At 45.5% G+C, this 25,025-nt stretch overlaps 2 protein-coding genes across 2 annotated transcripts; both read right to left on the bottom strand.

Annotated features, from left to right (window-relative positions):
• Positions 1-343: 343 nt before the first annotated feature.
• Positions 344-15,254, bottom strand: depdc4 (DEP domain containing 4). Its single transcript, XM_069192827.1, has 9 exons — positions 14,867-15,254; positions 11,622-12,006; positions 10,083-10,231; positions 7,950-8,145; positions 7,203-7,432; positions 5,674-5,816; positions 3,583-3,708; positions 3,140-3,218; positions 344-2,231 (listed from the first exon to the last, which is right to left on the bottom strand). The coding sequence occupies exons 1-9, from the start codon at positions 15,012-15,014 to the stop codon at positions 2,050-2,052; spliced, it is 1,638 nt and encodes a 545-aa protein (XP_069048928.1). The 5' UTR covers positions 15,015-15,254; the 3' UTR covers positions 344-2,049.
• Positions 15,255-15,348: 94 nt separating this feature from the next.
• actr6 (actin related protein 6) lies at positions 15,349-23,833 on the bottom strand. The gene is made up of 11 exons (XM_006633060.3): positions 23,392-23,833; positions 22,848-22,965; positions 22,535-22,603; positions 20,974-21,097; positions 20,510-20,645; positions 19,572-19,628; positions 18,802-18,900; positions 18,352-18,430; positions 17,979-18,150; positions 17,690-17,828; positions 15,349-16,389 (listed from the first exon to the last, which is right to left on the bottom strand). The coding sequence occupies exons 1-11, from the start codon at positions 23,457-23,459 to the stop codon at positions 16,260-16,262; spliced, it is 1,191 nt and encodes a 396-aa protein (XP_006633123.1). The 5' UTR covers positions 23,460-23,833; the 3' UTR covers positions 15,349-16,259.
• Between the last annotated feature and the right edge of the window lie 1,192 nt (positions 23,834-25,025).

Consider the following 25,025-nt stretch of genomic DNA (forward strand, 5'->3'; position numbering starts at 1 on the left):
CCTGTGGCTGAAAGTATAGACAGCATGAAAAACCTTATGGGATGTAGTTTTATAAACTGGAACTTTCTTATCCTAGTTTACAGAATGAAACCTCTTTGTTTTAATTTTAAAATCTTATGGGTGTAAGAAGAATTAGGACCTAATATTAATATAATATTATATCGACTGACAATGCTTGATAAAACTTACAATATTCGTCAGATATTTGCTCATGAAAATGACTAAAGAATAACTAAAGAATCCAGTTCTTTTTATGTACACACATTATGTAGTTTTTCTGTTAACGTTATACCAGAGATTGCTGCTTAAAAGTAGAGGTGACAAAACACAGAAAAGAAAATGGTATGTTACATTACAGTAGTGTTTAAAATGATTCAAAATATACACTGGGTCATATTCTTATCAAATTATTAACTGGGGCAGTTCTTAACCTTTATGTCTATTCTGACCAATATGCCAGCACTAACAGAATTCACGATTCACAATAATGAAGTATTCATATTCAAATCCCAGCTGATGTACTCGGGACAGGCCAGGTAAAACACCACAAATCACAGCCTCCCCTATCTCAGCCCACTCCAGACAGCCACAGAGACACACACTCAAACTGGACTGCTACTGGGCCCAACAGGGCTGCAGTCCAGTATGTGGCAGGTGAGCTCATGGCACAGACTGAGGAACAGACAGTCTGCCTCTCACTTATTATTAATAGAAGTTATTGCTGGAAAGGTTTGACTGTCATTGCATTGGCGACAGTGTAATTCACTGGTCGTGCCAACATGCCAATAGAAATTCTTTGAATCTGACTACTACAGTTGTACCCTTGAGCAAGGTACACCACTGAGTTTGCTTCAGTGAAATGCTCAGCTGTATAAGTAGGCACAAAAGTAAATCACAGTGGCTAAAAGCATCTGACAAATAAATGAACAACACTACTGTATATCCTTCGAAAACAACGTCACAAACAAATCAAACTGTAGTACAGTGGGTCCCAGTTCTGGTTTTAAGAAGAGCCCAGAGTTTTCGTGTTTTCATTCCACCGATCTCTTAATTGGTCAAGTCAGGGCTGTCCCATCCTTGTCCTGGAGGGCACGCAGATCTGCAGGTTTTCCTTTGCCTTGTCCCTTTAAGGCAGCAGCAGCCGAAGAACTGGGAGAAATTGATAAATTGGTCCGTTTAAGCCAGCAACCTGCCAACGTATGTCAGGGCAGAAGGTCGGAGCTGAAAAGTAAACATGCAAAATGACTGATCCTCCGGGAAGTGGATGGTAGTGGATTAAGGCCTTTAGTCGTCTCTTAAGAAGAGCAATTAAGTGATTAATCTGGCCTAATTGATAAACAGTTGGATGTTGTTGGCAGTTAATAATAACCCTGAACCACCTTCTGAATTTCACTTCTACCCTCTTTCAGGCGTGTGGAATGTAGGTAATTGGATCTCTGCGGACTCTGCAGAACAGAATCACTTTTTTATTCGCTTCAACTATATGAATGGATAGCTTGTTCCCTACTCCCACTGACTTTAGCGTAACGAAGTTCCTCCTGTTCTCGGTTTTAAATGCACTTCGATGTATATTGTAGGCTGAAAGAGTATAATCAAACACGACATTCAATTACAGAAGTGAGCTAGCCTCTGATTCAGAGCTCAATTAGACAAAATCAATAAGACCCATTTTTCCCAGAATTAGGAATGAGATCCACGCTGTAGTGTACTGTAACGTAGGATAGTGTAGAGGACTGCAATGTACCTTAGTGTATGTGCTCAAAGAAGGTGCACTTCTCCGCATGAGATATGTCACTAGGCAGAGCATTTTTTCTGTGATTATATTTCAAGAGATTATATTTCTTGTTTCATAACATTCAGCATTCTAAACCTACCAGTGTGTACGACTGTTGGCCGTTTCACAGGACTGACACTTTCACCTCCAGTGTGACGCTACCTTCTGTAAACACGCAAGTGCAAAATGCTGTTCATTAACAATCTACCCCTTAAATCCAGTACAATAAACGAATCTAAATTAGAACCGTCTCCTCTGGGGAGGGACTTGGAGCTCTAGTGGAGAAAAGCGGAAGGATGGTGTTTCTGCAGCTCTTTCACGAGCCTGTCCTTCTCCTTGGCAGGGAGGGAGGCGCTGTGCTCGATGTCCCTCACTAAGAGCCGAAGCTGCTTCACAGTCGCTTGCAGCCCCTGCTCCTTGTACTGCTCCAGCGTCAGCTGCTCACAGTACGTGAATGCTGGGAAAAAAAAGAAAGGCCACTTCCGCATAAACAGACTTAAAACCCAACCGGCTGACCCCCAAGACGACATACTGTGCTCAGTTACTCCCTAGGAATGATGCGGAAACAAATATCAGCTTAAATTTAAAACACTGTGTATCCAAACTGCAACGCTCTGTATTCATGCACTGTACTTTGTCATTACTGTTCTTAAATATCAAGGCACTTTAAGGATAAGGCCACAGATTGAAGTGCAATTTGTACTACTCTGGGATTACAGGGAAGATCATCGGATACTCCTCCCAGGTCCACTCTGTGGACACTGTCAAACGGAGGCCCACGCTGCACACTGACACAGCGACACGGCCAGGCTGACCAGCGACTCGAGAGTGGAGCTGAAACGAACCCGTGAGCCGAGAGCATGGCAGCCACACTATGGATTCCCAGTTACCCAGACTTGAGCCCTAGCGAACATGTGTGGGATAAACTGGGATGACATTTTGGGTAGAGGAATGGACAGAACCCCCAGAAGACAACAATTGATACTTGCTGCTAATCATGTATCACCGATGTGAACCTTTCAGGTCCTAAAGAAATTGGCCACACGTTACTAGCCTCTGATTTTTACAGCAGACCCCAGGCCTTCTGAGTCTAATGAAGAATGAATTCACCTGCATCGTGTCTGTTCAACAAAATGCCAATTCACCTGCTACAAAAAGCTTCCCAATTTCCACAAAAAATATTTATTGCATTTAGATCCTAATTTACATTGATGCCCAGAAGATTTGATGAACACCAGGACTGAATTCATGCAGATGATCATCAGGAGATGCTGAGGAATCCTACAGAGAGCCAGCTGTCTAAAGCAGGAGAGGGCACTGGACAGCACAGGAAAGTGGAACTATATTTGGAGACAAAGAGTTTACCTGCTGTGCTATCTGGGTCCCTTCCTTGCTGTAAACTTTGAAGTTTCTTGCCTACGGTTGTGATCAATGATGTAGGAGTCTTAAAGTTAAAACAGATAAAAAAACACATATTTCATTGATGAATTTATATTGTTGAAGTAGGCATTTCTTTTGAACAGTAATCAGAAATTACTGACATCATTATTATCTGTAAATCGTTCTCACGATTACATATACCTTCTAGCACCTTTTAAATCTGTTCTTGCTGATGTTCTGTTTTATCCTGCATTTTCATTTCACCAAACATACCTTTTCTCTGGATAACTACATTCATATTTGAATAACACAAATAATTTCAAAAAACAATTTCAGCTTGGACCTAAATGTAAAGCCCTCAAAGGTTTCCGACCTGTTTGCTCGTCTATTTGCATGCTCTGGGTGCACTGAAGAAATGGAGGGCCCACCTTAAAGAGCTCAGTGTGCGTTTCCATGAGAAACAGGACCAGCTGCTCAGCCTGGATCTTTGACAGGGACTTCTTCTGCACAATAGCCTTCAGGAAGGTCCGGCACACAACAGTTCTGTTATCATGCTGTGCATCGAAAGACAAAAGACACACCAGCCACAACAGTGAAATAGTGAAACAAATCAACCACATGGAATGATTCTTAATACAAGATGTGGACTTCTCAGAATGATATCACAAATGCCAACACCCCAACATCTGGCCATTATGGGAATAACCCTCATCTAAGTAATGACTTCCCTACCAAAAAGCTTTGATGCACAAAAGCTGCTGAAAGGATTCAGAAGTCTGAATGGGAATTTAGCAGTATCATTATACAGACAGTAACTAATGTATTGTGGAGAGCAAGAAACAATAAATACAGTACTTACAACACAGACCTTTAAATGGTGCAGTTAATAAAAGCAGTATAAACGGAAGGAAATTAACACCCACACCAAGTACTGAATATCTTTAAAAATATTCAACACATAAATAATTGATCAAAACACATGATGGTGAATCAGGCAGAACTCAAACAGAGCCGTATTAGCCAGAATTAATGGGGCAAATAAAAGCAGGATGTTTAAAGCTTCATAGGGCGTCTGTGTGTTGTGAGTCTCATTAGAAGGGCATTCTATAGGCCTAATAGGAGAGGGCCATCAAATGAAAAGAACAGACCTTTGAAAATACAGAGGAAAGAACAGCCCTTTCCAATAAAAACAGTGACAGAAAAAAGGTTGCTAACGAGATGAGGCCAAGTTATTTTGAAGCAGGGCTTGGAGAGCCACCCTAGGGGAGTGTTTTAATTAGCTCTTGGGAGTAAACAAGGCAAAGGCAAAGCACAAATGCTGGTTGTTTCAGGGCTATTCTGTTCTCCTCGATCATGCAGAGTAAATCAACTGGCAAACGCGTAGAAGGGAACAAATGAGACTGGCTGAAGAGATCTTCCCTGAAGAGCCGCTAGTAATCAGGAAATAAAAGTGCAATCCCTCGTTCTTGACAGGAAAGGAGCTTGAATCAATACATGTGTAGTAACCACAGAAAGATGCTAGTAACGGGTTTATTCCCTGCTGAAAAGAGAAGAGAGAAAACAGAATGTTTCGGCTGTGGAGCCTTTATCAGGTGTGAAGAAGGCTCCACAGCTGAAACGTTGTGTTTTCACTCTTCTCTTTTCAGCAGGGAATAAACCTGTTACTCGTTCCTTTGCAGACTATCCATGCTGACGAAGATACCCAGCTGAACTACAGAAAGATAGTTTCTGTAGAGGTATAGAGGTTGTGTGTTACAATGCTTAAATAAAGGTGAAATAAATTGTGATCTGAAGCCTCTTGATTTCAGTCTGTCAGGCCACTAAATGTGTTACTTTGGAAAGGGTGTACAGACTTTCTATAGGCACTGTTCCTGTAAGTGCATTTAAAATTGAGACCAGGAGGCAGTTCTTCACCCAAAGGGTGTTGGGAGACTGATCTGTCTTATGGCCAGCAGCCATTTCACTCTGCAGCTCACAACTGGCAGCCCACTGAAGCTCAGCAGGTGTGAGCCTGGTCAGTACCTGGATGGGAGACCTCCTGGGGAAAAACTAAGGCTGCTGCTGGAAGAGGTGTTAGTGGGGCCAGCAGGGGGCGCTCACCCTGCAGTTCATGTGGGTCCTAATGCCCCAGTATAGTGATGGGGACACTATACTGTAAAAAAAAAGGCTCCTTCCTTTGGATGAGACGTAAAACCGAGGTCCTGACTCTCTGTGGTCACTAAAAATCCCAGGGTGTTTCTCGAAAAGAGTAGGGGTGTAACCCTGGTGTTCCCACTGGCCTTTACCAGTCATGGCCTCCTAATAATCCCCGTCTCTGAACTGGGTTCATCACTCTGCTCTCCTCCCCACTGAGAGCTGGTGTGTGGGGAGCATTCTAAAAAAACAAATAAGAGTAGCATTTATAAATTTTGGATTCACAGCACTCAAATCATTTTACTTCTGTAGCCCATTTGTCGTGCCTTGAGTACAGTACGGCCGGCAGCCCCTCTGCCTTGTGATGGCTGCGTGAGCAGTCCCACCTGTTTCTGCAGTCTGTAGCCCTCCGGCTCCGCAGCCTCTGCCATGAACGCCAGCAGGCGGCGCAGTTCGTCTCTCACGTTGGGCTCCAGCAGCCTCAGGCACAGCCGGGACGCTTGGAGAGCTCGCTCCCCCCTTCCTCTCTCTGCAACGCAGACAAGGCAAGACATCAACACCCCTTCGTCCAGTGTCCCTTAAAGAGCACGATGGGTCAACACCCCTTCGTCCAGTGTCCCTTAAAGAGCACGATGGGTCAACACCCCTTCGTCCAGTGTCCCTTAAAGAGCACGATGGGTCAACACCCCTTCGTCCAGTGTCCCTTAAAGAGCACGATGGGTCAACACCCCTTCGTCCAGTGTCCCTTAAAGAGCACGATGGGTCAACACCCCTTCGTCTAGTGTCCCTTAAAGAGCACGATGGGTCAACACCCTTCATCCTGTGTCCACTAAAGAGCTCGATGGGTCAACACCCTTCATCCTGTGTCCACTAAAGAGCTCGATGGGTCAACACCCTTCGTCCAGTGTCCCTTAAAGAGCACGATGGGTCAACACCCCTTCGTCCAGTGTCCCTTAAAGAGCACGATGGGTCAACACCCTTCATCCTGTGTCCACTAAAGAGCACGATGGGTCAACACCCTTCATCCTGTGTCCACTAAAGAGCTCGATGGGTCAACACCCTTCGTCCAGTGTCCCTTAAAGAGCATGATGGGTCAGCACCCTTCGCCCAGTGTCCCTTAAAGAGTGTGAGAGGCCAACACCCCTTCGTCCAGTGTCCCTTAAAGAGTGTGAGAGGTCAACACCCTTCGTCCTGTGTCCCTTAAAGAGCGCTAGAGGTCAACACCCTTCGTCCAGTGTCCCTTAAAGAGCGCTAGAGGTCAACACCCCTTCGTCCAGTGTCCCTTAAAGAGTGTGAGAGGTCAACACCCCTTCGTCCAGTGTCCATTAAAGAGCGCAAGAGGTCAACATCCTTCATCCTGTGTCCCTTAAAGAGCGCTAGAGGTCAACACCCTTCGTCCAGTGTCCCTTAAAGAGTGGGACAGGTCAACACCTTTCGTCCTGTGTCCCTTAAAGAGTGGGACGGGTCAACACCCCTTATTGTAACATTGTTCACTATCATTTCAAAGAGAATAATGTTATGTGATATTATTTCTCTGAAGCAAATGTTTATAAAAAGCAGTCAGTTTATAAAATCAGATGCAAGGTGAAGAACTGGCAAGTAAAAGCATCTGCTACTATGCAGCTGACTTCTGTCAGATCTTCATGACTTTCCATTATTCCTTTAGCACTGGCACACTGATATTTGTTCTAAAATCTTTGCTTCGCTCATCATTACAAGTTTCCCTTAATGTCCACCATCCTCATTATCTCTCTACCCCAAAACATCTATGGGCCTCATTGAAGGAGCAAAGCTACAAACATGAATAAAAACCAAACTGTATCCAATGGAAAACATGATTACAACACAAGAGAACTCGAAAGAAAGCGGGCATGATTTGTAAGGCCTCGATTAAGAGAGAAGAGGACTCTTTTACCTAAAAGCTCCACGATGCCAGTGTGGATGTCGACGTAGTGGCTTGTCAGAAGCGGCTCTCTTTCCTGACCGTAATATTTTGATATGGTGTCGAAAAGCAGCTTCTTCTGCATGTGCTCCCTCTCGTGCCCAGCAGCACATTGCTGGGACAAGTGCTCTCCAGCTGCCACGATCATCTGGTCAGGGAAGTACTCTAAGCAGTCAATAGCAGCCATAAGCCACATGTCGAGCCTGGGGACAAAAGGGAAGACGTTTTAAATTGGTAATAAAAGGCTATTAGCACACAGCTCGAGAAGCTATTTCTTCTATTATACAGATTCTCCTTCAGCACAACCTTCAATTTTTATACCTCCCCCTAACTATGCCATTACCTGATTTCTAATGCAGCACCCATTGTCAAGGGTGAGAAAACTGACTGACCCGAGGAATTCTCAGATTACGGTCAGTAGGTAATCATGGAACTGCATGCACCTGGATTGAAAACGTGCTATTGGCTATTGGACAGAAAGCAGTACAGATAAGGGTGCCGTCTCATATTTCAGTGATGTTACTCCGTGTTGAGAAGAGAAGCTTGCATTAAATTAACCCATCTTAACTCATCAGTGGATCCCCCCAGGACTAACTCACGAGCCGTGGGGATTAAGCAGAGGGAAAGCTTCATGCGTCCAAGATTTAAGAGAGACCTCAGGATCAGCAGTGAGAACCTGTGAACTGCGCAGGGGTGTGTGGAGATGTTCTGCGGACTGACCGGCGCAGGTCCAGGCTCTGGGTGACCTCCCTCTCCACGCAGGTGTTGGAGATGACGAGGTCGGCGCAGCCGCGCGACGGGGCCACACGCGGCTGCTCTGCTTTCGCCGGCGACTCCAAAACGCCGTCCAGGAAGGGGAGGTCGACGATCTGGAGCAGGTGCAGCAGGGTCTGCTGCTTCCACACCTCCGCCACGACTGCAGAGATCAGACGCAGGACAGAGCCGAAAACCAGGAGAGAGGGCAGAGGAAAAAAGCAGCGGAAGGACAAATGGATCAAGCCAACCAAAGTCACGCTCAACAGATATTTAGCAAATGAAGGAGCACGTATATTATGGGGAACCTGGAGATTATTAGGCTTAAGCAGTGGTTCCCAATTCTGGTCCTGGTGACCCACACCCCGGTTGGTTTTTGTTCCAGTCAAGCCAGTGAATTGAGGAGAGCAATCTGAGCTCTTTGCCCCCAGATCTTGAACAGAGTGGAGCTTCAACCGTGGCATTGTGTAAGCGAAATAAGACCCCAAACCTGAGACTGGAAACAAAACTACCTAACAGCAGACGTCACTGAAATAACCGGTTGCTCGACTGGAATACTCGCACATTATTTTTTCTACACAAAAGTTGGGGATTTGACTCAGGAAATCAACAGTTCCAAGACTTCAGTTTAAGAGCTGAAGTCGCTCAATCCGCCAAACAGTTCCAGGTAACCCTATTACTAAATCAATAAATTGTTCAGCTGCGTAACTGTGAGCTCAGCTGAAATCAAACCCACCACCGGGTGGGTGATCCTCCACCAGCAAGACTGGGAACTGCTAGTGGAAGAAAAGTTAGAGACGAGAAGAGGCCATTCAGCCTCTCTGCTCTGTGCGGTAGCTAACAGTTCATCGATCTCAAACTCATCCAGCCGCCAAGGTATCAAATTCAGCAGCAGGCAATCCGATTTGTTTCTTGGAGTAAATGAGATGCAAATATACTCTAAACGAATAAGACAAAAAAAGCTCTTTGTTAACGTGGATTTAAATATTATTTCTGTTCACAAAAATCAGGGAATAAAGCATATACACGTTGCAAAAGGGGGTTCTTTCATTAACATATGGTATCTTGTGTCTTCAGCATCAGAAAGAGAAAATTCACACAATAGCATGACAATCTGAATATATGCAATTATTCAGACTGTAACAGATGTGTTTTATAAATGGCTCATCAAAATTGTAATTTAATCTGCAAACAGCTAAGGTCTTAAAGTGTCATTCTTCATTATAAACCATCAAACACAAACAGATCTCTTCACACCTAATTTTAATATTGCAGTGGTACCATCTGTTCAATGATCCATGCATATGCTTGGAGATATCTAAATACAGTGCCTGCAATCAATTAGCATTTTGAATGAACTTCTAGCCTGGGATTGCAAATTGTATGTCAGTTGTATTAAGGTCATTTCAGCATATCTGAAATGCCCTTGAGAGGTAACAGGTTTAATCATTTAAACTTCAAAACCACAGCAAAACTTTTAATTAGACCAACAGCAGTGTAGGCAATTTACAATGTTTAAGATAACACCATACATGGTACCTTTCAGAATCTATATCTTCGACTGCTATTACTAATGCTGGTAACTGATAATTCTTAATAAATCAATATGTTGAGGGCTGCTCATTTTCATAGTACTAAAATAATAAATGTGGAGATCTCTAGAAATAACATTGTAAGCATATCATTTGGCACGTCATCAAACTACAGAAAAGCACTGAAAATTAAAACTGACTGATTTCAGTCAATAATGTCTATGATACAATTATATACTATCATAACAGTGGAACAGGCAGGTTATCCCTCCTCCTGACACAAGGGGCTGCGGCCGTCTGGAACAAACTAGCCAACTGTGTTTTTGAAGCCGTCACCCCTGACTGGATGAGATCCTCCAGTGAGGAGAGCTGGCACGCCTTCACGCAAAGGGTGGTGGGAGAGTGGGACAAGTAGACCGGCCATGCGGTTGAAGCCGATACCTTGGCTTCTTTCAAGAAGCAGCTGGCTGGAATTCCTGGATAAATGAACTGCCGGGGACACCCAGCAGCCCCAGTGGGCGGAACGGCCTCCTCTCGCTCGAAAGCATCCTCAGTCTCCTGACCTCACCTGTTTTAGGCAGCACCACGGCTGGCTGCTCCGGCTTTGCGTTCGAGGGCAGAGTCGGTCGCAGGTTGATGCTCTGAAGAAGTTTCTCTATTCTCCTGTCGGAAGACTCCAGGGCCAGCGGGTTGGGAATGGTGGTGACTTGTTCTAGCCTGTGGAGGGAGTTGGTGACATCCTGTCATCCGCCGGCTCCGATGCAACAGTGCCAGCAGTGTGTCCCGCCAGCCTCGCAACGCTGTGGTTACAGAGCTTCTGCAGTGGAATCCTTCTCCTCATTCCAGGCGGCGTTTTATTCTAATAATAATCATAATCGCTTACAACCACCATATCTCCCTTATGATGAAGTCCATCCATCAATCCAGTTTCCAAGCGCTGCCTTCGATTCAGCGTCGCAGGGGAGCCAGGGCCTAGCCCAGCAAGCAGCGGGCGCGAGGCAGCAGGCACCCTGGATGGGACGCCAGTCCATCACAGGGCACACACAGACACCCCGGTTTCCAAGAAGATAATTCATCTGCCAGCATGCCTTTGGGCTTGGAAGCAAACCGGAGCACCCGGGGGAAAGCCATGGGAACATGGGAGAACATGCAAACTCCACACAGACAGCACCCCCAGGAACTGAACCCGGAGCCCCTGCGCTGTGCGGCAGCAGTGCTGACCATTGCGCCACCCTAATAAAGTTCAATCCATTGGGGGGGTCAAAAAAAACCACCCACAGCAAACAAAAAATAAACTTGCATCACTATGTCACGGCCATGAAAAGCACACAAAGTATGCAAAATGATGACAGTGTTAAAGTTTCAAATGGATATTCAATTAATACGAATTAATTCTTTTCGAATTCACTCGCCAATTTCCCTATCGTCCACTGGAGTCTGCCGTGACCTGGCGTCAGACACGGCTCCAGGAATGCCCTCTGCTGCTGCTCCACAGGAGCCCTCGACAAGGCATTTAATAATAATAATAATAATTGCTTACACTTATATAGCGCTTTTCTGGACACTCCACTCAAAGCGCTTTACAGGTAATGGGGATCCCCTCCACCACCACCAATGTGCAGCATCCACCTGGATGATGCGACGGCAGCCATAGTGCGCCAGAACGCTCCCCACACACCAGCTCTCAGTGGGGAGGAGAGCAGAGTGATGTAGCCAGTTCATAGAGGGGGATTATTAGGAGGCCGATGGGAAATTTGGCCAGGACGCCGGGGTAACACCCCTACTCTTTTCGAGAACGGCTCTGGGATTTTTAATGATCACAGAGAGTCAGGACCTCAGTTTTACGTCTCATCCGAAGGACGGTTTTTTGATCACCCAGAAGAGGAGTCCTCCCTCCCAACCGGCCTGAAACACGTTTTAGCGCACCGAGTCAGACCATTACCGGTTGCTACTGGAAAAAAAAAACTCCTTTTTAACTTTTGCCATTAAAATGTTTTCATTTCTCTTATAAGAACACTTTAAACCATAGCCACCCTAAATACGTGACCGGCTGATGTTTTGGCGGGTATTTCCCAGATATACAATAGGACGTTTTTCCATTGCAAACCTGGGGATGGTCTTCTTTTTGCCGCCGGGCTCGTCGGCGGACGGGGTCCCGGCGTCTCCGTCCAGGAAGCGGTAGAGGCTGCTGCTCGTGTCCTCGAACGCCGGCTCCTTGTCCCTGCGGAGCAGCCGGGTGCCGACGGGCTCGAACACCCGGGACTCCATCAGGGCCTGGCAGAGGCGGGCGGCCTTGAGCCGGGACACGGCGCCGGAGCGGAAGCAGGCGCTCTGCATGAGGTGGCTGAGCACCACGTCCACCGCGTCCGAGCCGGCGAAGCAGCCGCTGTGCATCCGCAGGTGCTGCCGCCGCCTCCTCACCTCCACCTGGGTCTGCAGGGCGTGGATGATGTCCCGCCACAGCTGGGTGGCACGGAACGGGCCCGCCGACGCTGCTCGAGAAGAGTCAAGCGGTTGCTCAGTCCCTCTGTCCGCAGTACATCTTTTTTTTTTTTTTTAAATGTGAGTTCACGGCTTATTTTTCTGCTTATACACTTCCAGTCCGGGTTTGCCAACTGTACAGCGATTGGGTCACTCACTCCCGGCTGCTCGAACGCTGCCTGGAGAGAGGTTGGCACAGGGGGCGGGGGAGAAGAGTGCTGCCGCGGTCACTAACTCACACATGCCTGCAGCCCCAGGATACACTGACACGCTGGCCAACTCCACCCAGCCTAGCCCCGGCACGCAGCCAGCTGTGCGCGGCTGAATTAGGATTTTCACCTGCCTACTGATGCCTTTCCTACAGAGCTGGACCCACATTCTGAACAGACATCCTTGAGACACTCCACCCATAGTCCCCCATTGTTTCATCTCACAAAACATTTCCCTGGTCTCAGGCCCATCTCCCAGGGCCACAGCAGGTGCGCTAGGAAACCAGCAGGCTCTGGCCCACAAGGGCCAGGTCTCAGGACCACCTGATCTAGGGTTCATCACTTCTGGGGTTGCCACAACCTCTTCTCTGTTTTTGAGGTGCTGTCTTTTCCTGTAATCACCTACATCAAGATGGCATAAACACCCAGCAATCTGAAAGGCGGACGACAGGCGAAGGCCACCTGGTTCGTAATACGCAGTGCCTAAAGAGAGTCCACGCACACTTCCTAAAGTAACACATTTGTGGCCTGACCGCAGGAAATCAAGACACACCCAATCAGGATTGATTTTACCTTTATTTCCACATCGTCACACACACCCTCCAAGCAACAAAACAAGTGCTCCAACATTCGGAAAAGGAATTACAAATGAAAACCTAGAAAATGGGTTGGATAACTGTCCACACCCCTCAGGAACAGCAATTGTAAATTAGCTCTGGTGGAACCAATTGCCTTTCAAATCACACAACGAGCTAATAAGTCTCCACCTTTGTTCAACTGTAGTGAGTCTGATGATTTCAGGATAAAACCAGCTGTCTCTAGAACTCTCTTCTGCTGGTCTGCCTTTTAGTTGGCTGAGATTGACTATGTCTGTGTGGAGGAATGGGTAACCACTGCCAGCTCTGGGTGGGCTACATTGATGCAGGCCTTTTTGAACATAATTATAGCTATAATTCAAGAAAAGTGTGCTTCCATCATGTAGTAATGTAAGGGTGAGTTCACTTACCCAACCCATTAGTCTAGATTTTCATTTTTAATGAATTTTCATAACGAGCACCTGTTGTTCACCTGGAGGTTGTTCCAAAGAGTAAAGGTGAAATAAAACCCTGAATTAATGTCTTGATTTATAGCCAGGCCGCAACATGTTACTTTGTAAGTCTTTCTAAAGGTACTGCATGCTGAGCATGTAAATATCACTCTGTGGACATGTATTTTTTTTTATAGAAAAATAATGTATACAGACTTTGATACTGATTTTTTTTTTTGTACTCCATTAATTGATTACTCCTGCCTGTGATGTACTGCAGCTTGGCACTAAATCTCATTAATGAGATGCTTTGAGCACAGGTGTTATAACCTGCTTGATGTCACACCTGGTGGGGGGAAAAACAAAGGAAGGACTTGATGTGCTCAAATTACCAAGAGAACAGCCCCTTTGTGCTGTAGGGATGTGGGAGCCCGGACTGTGACCTCAGGTGGACTCTCCTGCAGGAGAGCCCAGTCCTTTTTTATGACGGATTGAGGTTTTGCCTTGACCACCCTGAAGGATATCTGCGAGTGTGAAGAAGGATGATCATTGTTGTACATGGCAGACCAGCTGATGGGGGAGATTCCTGTATGATGGTCTGGACAGGAGTTGCTGCCTGACCTCCAGAGTAGCTGTATCAAGTCCAGGGACCTCCAGCTGTCAAACTGTGCCTAAACATTGACCCTTCTCTACAGTTCGTCCTTGAGCTGCTGGAGTTAGTGAGCCAGCTGCTCTTTTTACAGGTGTTGTACCCTGTGACCTTTCCTGGTTGTGCAGTGATCTGGCTCTCTGCATTTAGTGACGGTATTAAGTTGGATTATTGTATTAACTCGCTTTATAGCTACTGCTCTTTTCAGTATTTTTTTTGCACATGTATTTTGATTGGAAGTTTCCTTAGTCACAGGCACTTTCTTCTTACCAAATTAAATATTTTGCTTTAACTGTACCAGAAGAAACATCATTTTTTAACTACAACACGTTCAAAGAGCTAGCAGGCACAAGCGACTATTTCTGTAGCAGGTGCACAGACATTATAGACAGCCATCTCCTTACTGTTATCAACAGAGTGTATTCGGGGAGTTTCCTGTCCTTGTCGGGTTAGTAACCGCTGGTTGTGAACATGCCAGGCGGTACACAATTCGCATATCATTTCACTCGCTTAATAATGAGGCTAGGCTTTACTGCTGGGGATTCTGCATCCCACATAACAACTGTTCTCTTTGTAAACGGAGCATACTGGTCCCTTTCTGTTTGTTTTGTATTGGGTTTTCAGCAGGCTTGACGCTGAAAGGGGTGAGATACCGACCTCATCGTCTCCGCGGAACCAAGTCTCTTAGAAAGAGAGGCGAGTTATAGCGACAGAATCGCTCGAGTGTGTTAGGGTAACTGGTGAATGGGCGTTTAATCAAAAAGACGATTCAAAAAGCAATTAATTGTGATCTTTAAGAGATGCAGAGGAGTATTTTGAGGGTAAGTACACTTCTGTGGCCGGGGGGGCTGCCTGAATTCTTTGGAAGAGGCCAATGCAGTCGACAAGTTACTTGTTCTGTACGCCCACTCATTCCATTTCAACATAACCGATGAAAACGAAATCGCTTCTTCAGCGAATCCCTTTTATAACCTGTTTTTTCTCACCCGTCCGGCCCGTTTCCCGCATGCTGGCGCTCTGGCTGTTTATGCGTCGGAACCTCGGAGTCAAATCCACCGCCATCGCGACTCCGGAAGTTGCGTCACCACGGACCGCACCAAACAGCGTTCTAGTTCTGAACTCGGACCGTACCATCGAGTTCTTAAAGACGGCACTGCTTGTACAAAACCGATAAGCCTTGGCGATTCACGGCTCTAGGAACACGCTTGAAATATAGGTTCTCTTAAGAAATGTAATTTAAAGTTATATTCGTCAGAGACTAATTTACTCCAATCCCAAATGTCCCCCTATTATGAGCGCAGAATGGTTCGCGCCACTGTCTTGGTTGCAAAGCCTTTTTCCCAGCTGTTTGAATATAATTGTTGCAACGAATGTGGTCGACTGGACGGTGCAGCACAGTCGATCCATGATATCAGCATTAAAAGAAAAAGTTCATTAATGTATTGCACGTTTTACACAATGTTGCATGTGCTGTTATAAAGTTAATGCATTTATTTTTTTTCAGTATTTGCGAGAGCCGTCCTAAAATGTTAGACGATCCGAGTTCAGACCACTAACAATTGAAAACGAAATTGTTTTACACATTCATGCAAACCTTTCAACATTTTTTTGCCATAGAAAAGCATTCTATATTAAATGTTTCAGTATTTCACCGTTGCATATTGCTATGTACATCAGGCAAGCATGATGCCCACATAAAAGGGCTCCGGACTTGTCAGTGGAAGGTTGCAGGTTCACATCCAATGTTGGGTGATGGCACAGCAGATGTGCCCTTGCACAAGGCACTTCATGCCCATTTCTCTAGTAATATCCCCAAGTGTGTAGCTTGTATCTTTGGACAAAAGCATCAGCAATATAAATTAATAGCAGTAATGGGACCGAATTTCACTATTAACCTTGAAGTCGAAGCACATTGTAAAGACACTACAGCAAGGAACCACAGTCCCTTGCTGACCTTTATGTCCAGGATTCCAAAGGAACAGCAGAGGATTCTCAATGAATTCCACCATAATAATCCAACAGGGACCACCCTTCCCCCTGTTCAGTAAGAATAAAGCTGTTACTAATGAGTCCCACTCCTTACTTGGAAAAGCAGCACAAGCAACTGCAGCTTCACCACTGATAACACTGTAAAAACTGTTTTAACTCAAAGAATAAGAATTGATTTACAGTGTAGTACTGCATAGCTGTTTGCATCTTCTTACATACATGATGACTTTGTTACTAAAACCACAGCGAGAGAGTAGGTATTTCATCTGGTGTGAACGCAGTTCCTCTGTGCCACGCCTGCTTGTATGCGCACCCAGAGCTGCAGGTGGCCAGTCCGCTCCCGGATACTCAGGCCAGGCCCTGGGCTGGAGACCCGATGGTGGCCCCTTTTTAAATATCAAACTTTTCTTCGCATATACAGTGTCCGTTTTCTTCATAATCTTCCCTGGTTACAACCATCTCGTCAAAGTCCGGATTCTCAGACAGCAGCTTGCCTCCTTCCCAGGAATAGCAGATGGGACTAAAAAAAAAAAAAAAAAAAAGCAAGCATATTACACGGTTTTCATCATACTTAATTCAAATTTGACAACCGTTCTATTAGCTGAGTAGAACAACAATATACAGTACGAGCAGCTGCAGCAGAGAACAATAAAACAGCACCTTGGCAAGCCACTTCAGCAGCTCCTCAATCCAGCATGGCCCGTCACCCACGCCGTCTCCTTACTCCTCGGCGCTGCCAGTGATTTAACCAACTGCCAGCAGCTGCCTGACCGGTTTTTCTGTTGCACTCCATTATCTAGCGCGTTCATGCAAACGGCCACCACGAACTGGCACGGGCTGCTCGGGCCTGTTCGTCCCACCATCCTGTCCTCCCCGCTCGCTCCTGCTGGAGGTCGCGCAGGGCCGACCAGACCGTCTTTCCCCAGCACCAGCCTCCAGCTCCTCCTGGGGGCGGGAGGTCCCCGGCTCTCCCGGGCCAGCCGAGAGATACAGTCCCTCCGGAGTGTCCCGGGGTCTCTTCCCAGTGGGCTTGTCCCCCTCCCCAGGCGCCCGGACCACCTCTCGATCCCGAGGAGCTGGGACTCTGCTCCAGGGTCCTCCTGGACTGCTGGGCTGCTCCTCCCCGTCACGGAGAGTGAGCCCAGCAGGCCTCGGTCCCGCTGCTTGTACCCGCCCTCTCGTTCTTTCGGTCTCTACCCAAAGCTCGCGACCACAGATATACCTCACATTAATGTTGGAATATTAATGCAGTTACTGATTTCAGCCAAGTTTCCTTTGTGCTCTCGGTTAAGCAGCAACAAAACGCTCTTTCTTACAGTCTGTCGAGCAATGCTCGGAAGCAGAGAACCCAGACCCTGTGAACTCAGACGTGCCGGTCACAAAGGCACAGGGTTCAGGCTCTCTCCAACAACTGAATGATCTGAAACAACTGCTGCTGTTAGTACAGTTAAAGAGTACTCTAAAGACATGTCAGTAAATTGAATACGTGCTGGATAAGGGCAGTGTGGGGGTGCAGTGTTCAGCACCGCTGCCTCACAGCGCTGGGGCCCTGGGTTCAGTTCCAGACCTGGATACTCTCTGTTTGTGTGTTAATTGGCTTCTGGGGAAACTGGCCCTGCATGTGTGTGCGTGTGCGTGTGCGCGGGCCCTGCAATGGACTGGCTTCTTGTCCAGGGTGTATCCTGCCTGAAACCCGTTACTTGCTGGGATAGGCTCTGGCAACCCGACGCCCCTGAACTGGATGAACTGGTTTGAAAACCAACAGATGAGCTGAATCAACTAAACTGCCTCTCTAGGGGTTGAACGGATCCAGTACTTACTTCTGTGGCTGTACCACAGACACGTCAAAATCCGTGGGAGTGAGAGATCTCACGTCCTTGTAAACCCGGTCTCGAAATCCAGGGAAAATGGTGTTGCCTCCTGTCAGGACAATGTTCTTAAAGAAGTGGGGCTGCATTTCTTGAGACAGGAAAAAAAAAACATTTAAATTGCACGTCATAAAGACAGAGTCTTCGATGACCAAAGTACACTTTCCACTTTCACTTTCAAAAGTAATTCATGTCACTGTCTGTGCTGTTTCAGTGCCCCCCAACTGCGTGTTCCTGTTACCTTCAGGCAGGTTTTGAACGGAGTAGACCAGGGCCTCCGGAATACCCATTTCCTGAATCCCAATATCCGAGGGGTGGAAGACCATCTCAGGAACAGCAAACCTCTCATTGGTCAGTCGGAGTATCTGCTCCCCAGTCTTGTACTTCCCACTGAAATTCATCTCTTCCCGGGGCTGAATTAGACAAAATGTTGGTCGGCTCAGCAATATTATTTAACAGTGAGTAGAAAGGCACACTTTGTTTCCAAGAAGGCACACATCGGTGGCAGAACACAATCTATGTCTTCAATTTCGTCTGCTATTTATTTTTATATTTGAAGACGAGATGCTTTACTGGCCAGGAATTGCTATCATATACAGTGAAAATGTCTTTACCTTGCAAAACCCCTTTTTGATGGTGCTGAAATCCGGGAGCACGTAGTCTCGCATCACAGTGTTTTCTTCTCCTTTTAACCTACAAGTAGCAACAACAAGTTTTGCTGCTGATTTGAAAGAAAACCACAAGGCCCATCAATTGCCTTTGCACAAAGAGTTGTGGGAGACTAGAACAAGTTACCCTGTCATGCTGTTTAAAGTAATGGGAATTCAAATGAAATATTCACTAGCAACCAAATAAGATAGACGAGCTGAATGGCCTTCTAGTGTTTATAGCCCATCTGATGTTGTTCTCCATGTTGGGCAGCCACTGAGCTTCAAAATCAACTAAAGATAGGCATGGGAAGAGAATTCATAATATGAGAACAGAGGCACTAAGACAGTTTCAAATGTTTACAACGCCGCCCTGTTGCAAAGGGAAATGAAAAAGAATAAATCAGAGAAACTCACTGAGCCACTTCCATGTCCTTGTAAAAGTCTTGGGACACGTAGCACACATCTTCTTTCACCTGATTGATAACATAGGTCTCGTCCATTACATGCAGCTGCCTGTGTCACAAAGAAAGCAAGGCAATAGGACCATTTTGGGGACTGTGGATTTAAACGAAGAAAAAGCAGATTATTCTGTGGAGACAATCTAGAATTAAAGAAAATAATATATTGTGTTATCCAAAATCTTACTTTTAAATTTTTTAAATGTTTTTAGAAATACAATTAATAGCTGTTATTTTTTATCACCTACAAGTGAATAGACCTGACAGTAAAGCTCAACACTGTGTATTTATGAGAAACACTTCAGAACCAAGAGAGGTAAGAGCAGAGAGTAGAGTAGTTTATTGCCATATGTACACGTACATTGGAAGTCTTAATGGCGCTGATCTCCATGACATACACAGTACAACAGACAACACCACACACTGTAGACAACAGGAACAGTAAATACGTTGTGGAAAAATAAATATGTAGTAGAGACACCAAAACAAAATGGTAGACCGTGTAAAAAGTGCGTAGTGCAGACGTGTGTTAAGGCCCTGCACTTAGCTGTTAAGGTTGTGCAGTGCCGTAGGGTAGAAGCTGTTCTTGAGTCTCGTGGTCTGTGCTTTAATAGTGCGCTACCGCTTGCCAGAGGGTAGGGGGGAGAACTCTTAAGGTAAGGCAATACCTTGAGAAGCAGCTTGAGAACATACAGTGAGAGCAGAGCAGTAATGTGCTTACAATACCTGTATGAAATGATCTCCTTTAGATGATTTGTCAGCAGCTTTCCACCGACATTTATTCTAAAACAAAAACCAAACAGCATGGTTCAGTTACTAGACATCCGCCCACCCGCCAGCTGTGTCCTGGTGCATCTCCCCTGGGGCCAGGAGAGAGTGTGCAGCGCACATCTTCGATGGACTCGGTGCGAGTTCCACCAGCGAAAATCTGAGTGCTCTTTACGACATATACATTAATAAAAGCAAGTAAATGTGCAAAGTACCTCTCTACATTAAATATGAATTAACCAGCTTACGTAACTTTTGGGTTCTACAGTAACAAGGTATGACCAACACTCATCTTGTAGAGGAAGCTACTGAATGCATTTAGAATTGAGCTTTGCCCTGTAGAGATTATCCTACTGGGTTTTTCCAGTTTTCACTTCATTACAGGGCTAAATCAAAGATGGCTCGTTCAATAATGAAAACACACAAGGGAAAAATCCGTTGTTGTAACACGCCATTTGCTTGGACCACTGTCATAGTGGCAATCGCAGTCTGCGCAAATGACAAGCCTTTAAACTGATTTACTGCTGAACAGGTACTGTATATCTCATCCACTAGAGGCCCTGTACCCTCTTCTATACACAGGATAGGATTAAGTTTTCAAATTTACCATTGCAAAATCTATAAAACTAATTTTCATTGGTCTGTCAGTGCAACTTTGAGCTTTCAGCTTTCAGGTATCTATACCAGACCACTGACAATATTAGAACACTTAAAAAAATACTGCATGGAAGTTTTCTCCCTTCAGATCATTTCTCCTCTGAACCTGCAGAGAACCCTCAGCTCAAGTTATACAAGGCGCAGTCGCGGCCTCTATCTTTCGGGAGAAGGAGGAAAAATCATCTTGATCCTGTTCTTCTTACGAATAAATTTGAAATCTCTGTAATAAACTTGTTTACCTGCATATTCCGTCTTTCATTTTCTTCCCCCGGCAGTAGGGCACAATGTGTGTGAAGGAGTAGCCACTGTCCACCACAATGCAGCACAGCTCCGAACTGTTCTCTTGGAAGTACTTGTGGGCACTCAGGGATCCAGCTTGACAGACAGAGAAAGTCAAAAAAGGTCAAAGAAATAAGCATATTGCAATGGCTCCCTAAAATAAAAATAAGGTAGTACAGACCTGAACAGCCAACATGCCCATGAATGACAAACAAAAGCTAACAACTTGAATTTAACACTCATTTCTAGATTTAGTCCAGCATCACATTCCTATTTACCACACAACACATCCTGACCAACCAGGATACCAATTCCTATATATGTCTTGGGAAAGACTGGATTAAAGTTACCCCCCCGAGACTTTGAATACATTCTTGACATATAGGGGCTAACAACTCCAAAGCTAAGAGACACCAAAACTCACCGTTTATTCTGAGAGCAGCATGAAATTGATATTCTTCAAACAGTATTTCATTCATTGACTCCTGGATTGAAGTAAAATTAAAGTAGGGCTCTGTGATCACTATACTGGTATCAGCAAAATCCACCTAAAAACAAATGAAATACATTTTACCAATAACTTCTCCTGCCTCTTTAATTCACACATGAAAAACAAAACTATCACTGTACACGTGAATCCACTATAGTCTTTCCTTAAAATGGTACATGCTACCATGTAACAAAAAAAATTGTATGATTCTTACTTCTGATAATTTCTTATTTACAGATTTCAATTTTCAGAACATTTTTGTTCCAAACATGGGGCACAATGGGACACAATTCTTATTCAATTCCAACAACAGACTATGAACATTCAATTTTAATGATCGATTTTCCACTCGTCAAACATCATATATTGTGCATCAAAAATATTTAGAACTTAAAACTATAATGAATTCACAAAGTCATTATCAGGAAAAAAAAGTCATGTATTGTAACAGGCAGGTACAGCACCAGATGTGGCAGGGGTAAATTCATGAGGCAGATTAACACTAGTCAGGGTTGTTACTGATTAAATCCTATCAACAAGGCTGATCAATATGGGGTCTACTGTGAAATTCACGTGCTAGTAACGTGAGTGGATATCACTGGAAGCAACACAAGCTGTACATCTGTGACACATGCTTTGCACCAGGTAGCAGATGATGTCGCATCTGTAGAGCCTGGGCCGGCACATGCTTGTTCCCTGGTCTCGGAGCCCTGGATGCCACACATTGTCCCTGCTCAGCCTGCAGACGTTCCATCCAGCTCGTTTTTGGCGAGTAGGATATCCATGGCATAACCGCACCGTTTCCACCTTGCCTGAAAGCTGCCGTCCCAGCAGCGACATGAGCCCGTGCTGTCCTGCTGGGACGCCGTCAGGTCAGGATGAGCCCTGCAGGAAGGGCAGTGACTGACATCACCGGACTTGATCAACGCAGTGCCGTGCAGTCAGGCTGCCATCAACGACTACACGCCCAGCTCTGTGGTGACTAGTAATGCCTGCCCTGTGCATCACACTTGGACCTCCCCATCTACTGACCCGGTGCACGTGACAATCCCATACTGTTCCGCACCACTGCGGGAGATGCGCTTGCCTCCAGGAGAGTGCTCTACTGTACACACACCTTCAGTGCTGCCGAGTCCACCCGAATGTACTCCGTTCAGCCTCCAACATACCAGGTTTCTCTCTTGTTAAGAAGGAAATAGCCATTCCTTCCTGCCACTTGCTTTCTTGGCTTCCACCGAGCTCGACAGGGCAGTACCTGACACGGCCAAGCCTGTCGCTGCTGAGGCGAGCTGACACCATTCGTGCAAACAGCCAAGATCAGTTGAATGCACGGGCCATGAGTGATCAAGAAATGAAAACGATGCCCCAACATTCAGAGTACACGTGCTTCGTTGTTCTAAAAACAAGCAGCTGGCCGGCGAAAGGAACAGAACGAACACGCTGTCCTGAAGTCACTGGCCCCAAGCAGACAGCCGGAAAGACGGCTCTCGTTTACCTTGTACATCTCCTTTCCAAACAGGTGATCCCACACTTTCCTCTGGACATCCCAATTTACCAAGTAGCCCTGGAAAACAAAGTGACTTTCATTTTCAGAACAACCACGAACACATTCAAAAGTAAATCATATATTACACAACCACTGTAAAATAATCTCATCAGTAGTCGCATTTAGTCGAGCGCTTGCAATCACATCTTTGCTCTTCCAACTTATATTAAACTTAAAGGTACAGTGTATACAAGGGATGCTTTAGCTAAAAACTGGCAGAAACAATATTAAAAGCTTAAATAAAGGCTGAGGCGGAGCCCACCTTCTGGAAAGGCAGGATGTAGAAGAGTCCCGACGGATCTTTTATTTCGTCGATCTGGTTGGCGGTGAACGTCTTCAGCCTCGCAGTTTTGGAGCGGAACTGACAGTTGGGGATCACGCTGGGGGAAACACAACGAACAGGCAGGAGGTAAAAGCTTCAGACTCGCGAACCGAGAAGGGCCAACACTGACGGTTCAGCCCATAACAGATCTCACAGACTACCAAAAGGGCCCATCAGCACTGCCTCGAATGTGAGCAACAACAAAACGTGATAAATGCGAAACGCCGTCACTCACAAGATCACTCCCGCGTGTCCTGAAATTTAAAAGCACAACAACGGAACCTCGTTAAGGCTCAGTGAAATAAGCTTGTGTTCCCCACTCTGTGTAACTGTGGTCTTATCCTCTGCAGGGAAGCCGAATAACTGATGAACCTGACATGACTTCATTTTACTGTAACCAAGGAGAGTAGCATTTGTCGTTAACAAAGCAGAAAGCCCACGATATATACAAGAACCCAAGCAAGGTGTCGTAAATTAAACCAACCTGACATTCTCATGGCTGTAACCAATTTTTGCGGTATAAGCCCCATTGTCAAGTACCAAAGTCGTCATTATTACAATAGCTGCCCGACTCGAAAGCGTTGATTTTTGTCTGGGAAAGTGTCCTCACTACAGCGCCGCTCCGCAGATTCAATCAATCGCATTTCAGGCTGCTGTCCGCCCGATAAAGGGGCCGTGTTGGAAACAAGCGCTTCACTTTGGTTCCACCTCGGGCAAGTGTTTTTGAAAAACAGCCACAGATATTTCAGTGTCGATTTCAAACCTTTCAAACCAAAGTAAAATAAATTCCTTTTCGTTAGTTCAGAACTGTTATTTATATATTCTGAAGCAGTGCGAGTAGGGAGCTGCGTCAGCATGCGTAGGCTGCAAAGGAACAAGTAAAGGTTTGTTCCCTGCTGAAAAGAGAAGAAAAGAAACACAACGTTTCACACACCTGAAGAAGGCTCCACAGCCAAAACGTTGTGTTTCTTTTCTTCTCTCTTCAGCATGGAATACACTTTTAGTTGTTCATTTATATATTCTTTTTTTTTAACTGAATGAGGACAGAGTTCCTTGCCTGCAGTACCTTCTTATGGCCGCTAGGTGCCACAGTTCAGCTCCCGTTTTAACTTCAATGAAGTCATAAGATAAGATTACTTTATTGGCTTGCTCTCCATGAGACACACAGACAGAGAGAAGCTTGGGGTCAGAGATTGTACGGCGCCCCTAGAGAAGTTGGGGTTAAGAGCAACTTAACCCCAACTATGGTATCATAGTTCCCTAACTATGATATCAGGCCACCACTTGTTAAGGCTGTTTTGCACAAAACTCTTACATTGGAGAAAAATAAGGTAAATAATAAGGGGAAATTTAACTAAAGTTGCATTACATGACATCTTCACAAGTCTAGACAAAGCACGAATCCAAAAGCAGCTAACAAAGACTTACAACAACTTATTTTGACACTTGCTGGAGCAGCCTGGGGAAAGACCGTTGCTCGGGGACACAGCAGTATGGCTCCAGTTAGGAGTTCTGAGCCCTAACCAGCATTCAACACCCCCACATGCTTGAGCTTTTCAAATATGCATCCATTCACATACAAAAGGAGGACTGTTTAACAAAAATAATCAAGCAAAGGATTCATCAAAGAAGATATTGTTGATCTGGAATCAGTCCAGAAAAAAAGCACTTAAATACATTCTGGCCCCTTTTCATCTTGAACAGAGAAGATTAAGAGACGAGCCGACACATGTATTTGAAGTCTGCAAAGGCACTGTCAAGGTCAACCCAGCAAGGGTCTTTGAAATAAAGAGTGAAACACGAACCAGAGGACACAAGAAGACACCACGTTGAAGTGCATTTAAACTGAGAACAGGAGGCTCTCTTTTGCACAAAGGGTTGTAGGGGTTTTGAACAAGGTACTCCTCTAAACTCTTCAATATGATACCCTGGCTTCTCTCAAGAAACAGCTGGATGGGTTCCTCAGATCAACTAGCTACTAACGACCAAACAGGCCAGATGGACCAGACAGCCCGGTTCCTTTCATTTTCAGGTACAAATGTCAAGTGAAGTTGACAGGAACGAATTTTCCACTGGATGAAAATGAGATCTTTTAAAAAAAGAGGGGATTCAGAATTA

The sequence above is a fragment of the Lepisosteus oculatus genome, chromosome 7 (genome assembly GCF_040954835.1).
Source record: "Lepisosteus oculatus isolate fLepOcu1 chromosome 7, fLepOcu1.hap2, whole genome shotgun sequence".
In the NCBI taxonomy this organism is placed as follows: Eukaryota; Metazoa; Chordata; class Actinopteri; order Semionotiformes; family Lepisosteidae; genus Lepisosteus; species Lepisosteus oculatus.

What these genes read in the sequence shown, in the direction of transcription:
- depdc4 (XM_069192827.1), bottom strand. Translation starts at nt 15,014, where the DNA reads ATGGTACGGTCCGAGTTCAGAACTAGAACGCTGTTTGGTGCGGTCCGT. An exon ending in GCGGGAAACGGGCCGGACGG is followed by an intron (nt 12,007 to 14,866) that starts GTGAGAAAAAAC and finishes CTTCTCGAGCAG; the next exon opens with CGTCGGCGGGCCCGTTCCGT. An exon ending in CGCACACTGAGCTCTTTAAG is followed by an intron (nt 3,219 to 3,582) that starts GTGGGCCCTCCA and finishes TTTAACTTTAAG; the next exon opens with ACTCCTACATCATTGATCAC.
- actr6 (XM_006633060.3), bottom strand. Translation starts at nt 23,459, where the DNA reads ATGACGACTTTGGTACTTGACAATGGGGCTTATACCGCAAAAATTGGT. An exon ending in ATGAAAGACGGAATATGCAG is followed by an intron (nt 19,629 to 20,509) that starts GTAAACAAGTTT and finishes TTTTTGTTTTAG; the next exon opens with AATAAATGTCGGTGGAAAGC. An exon ending in AAGGACATGGAAGTGGCTCA is followed by an intron (nt 18,431 to 18,801) that starts GTGAGTTTCTCT and finishes TGCTACTTGTAG; the next exon opens with GTTAAAAGGAGAAGAAAACA.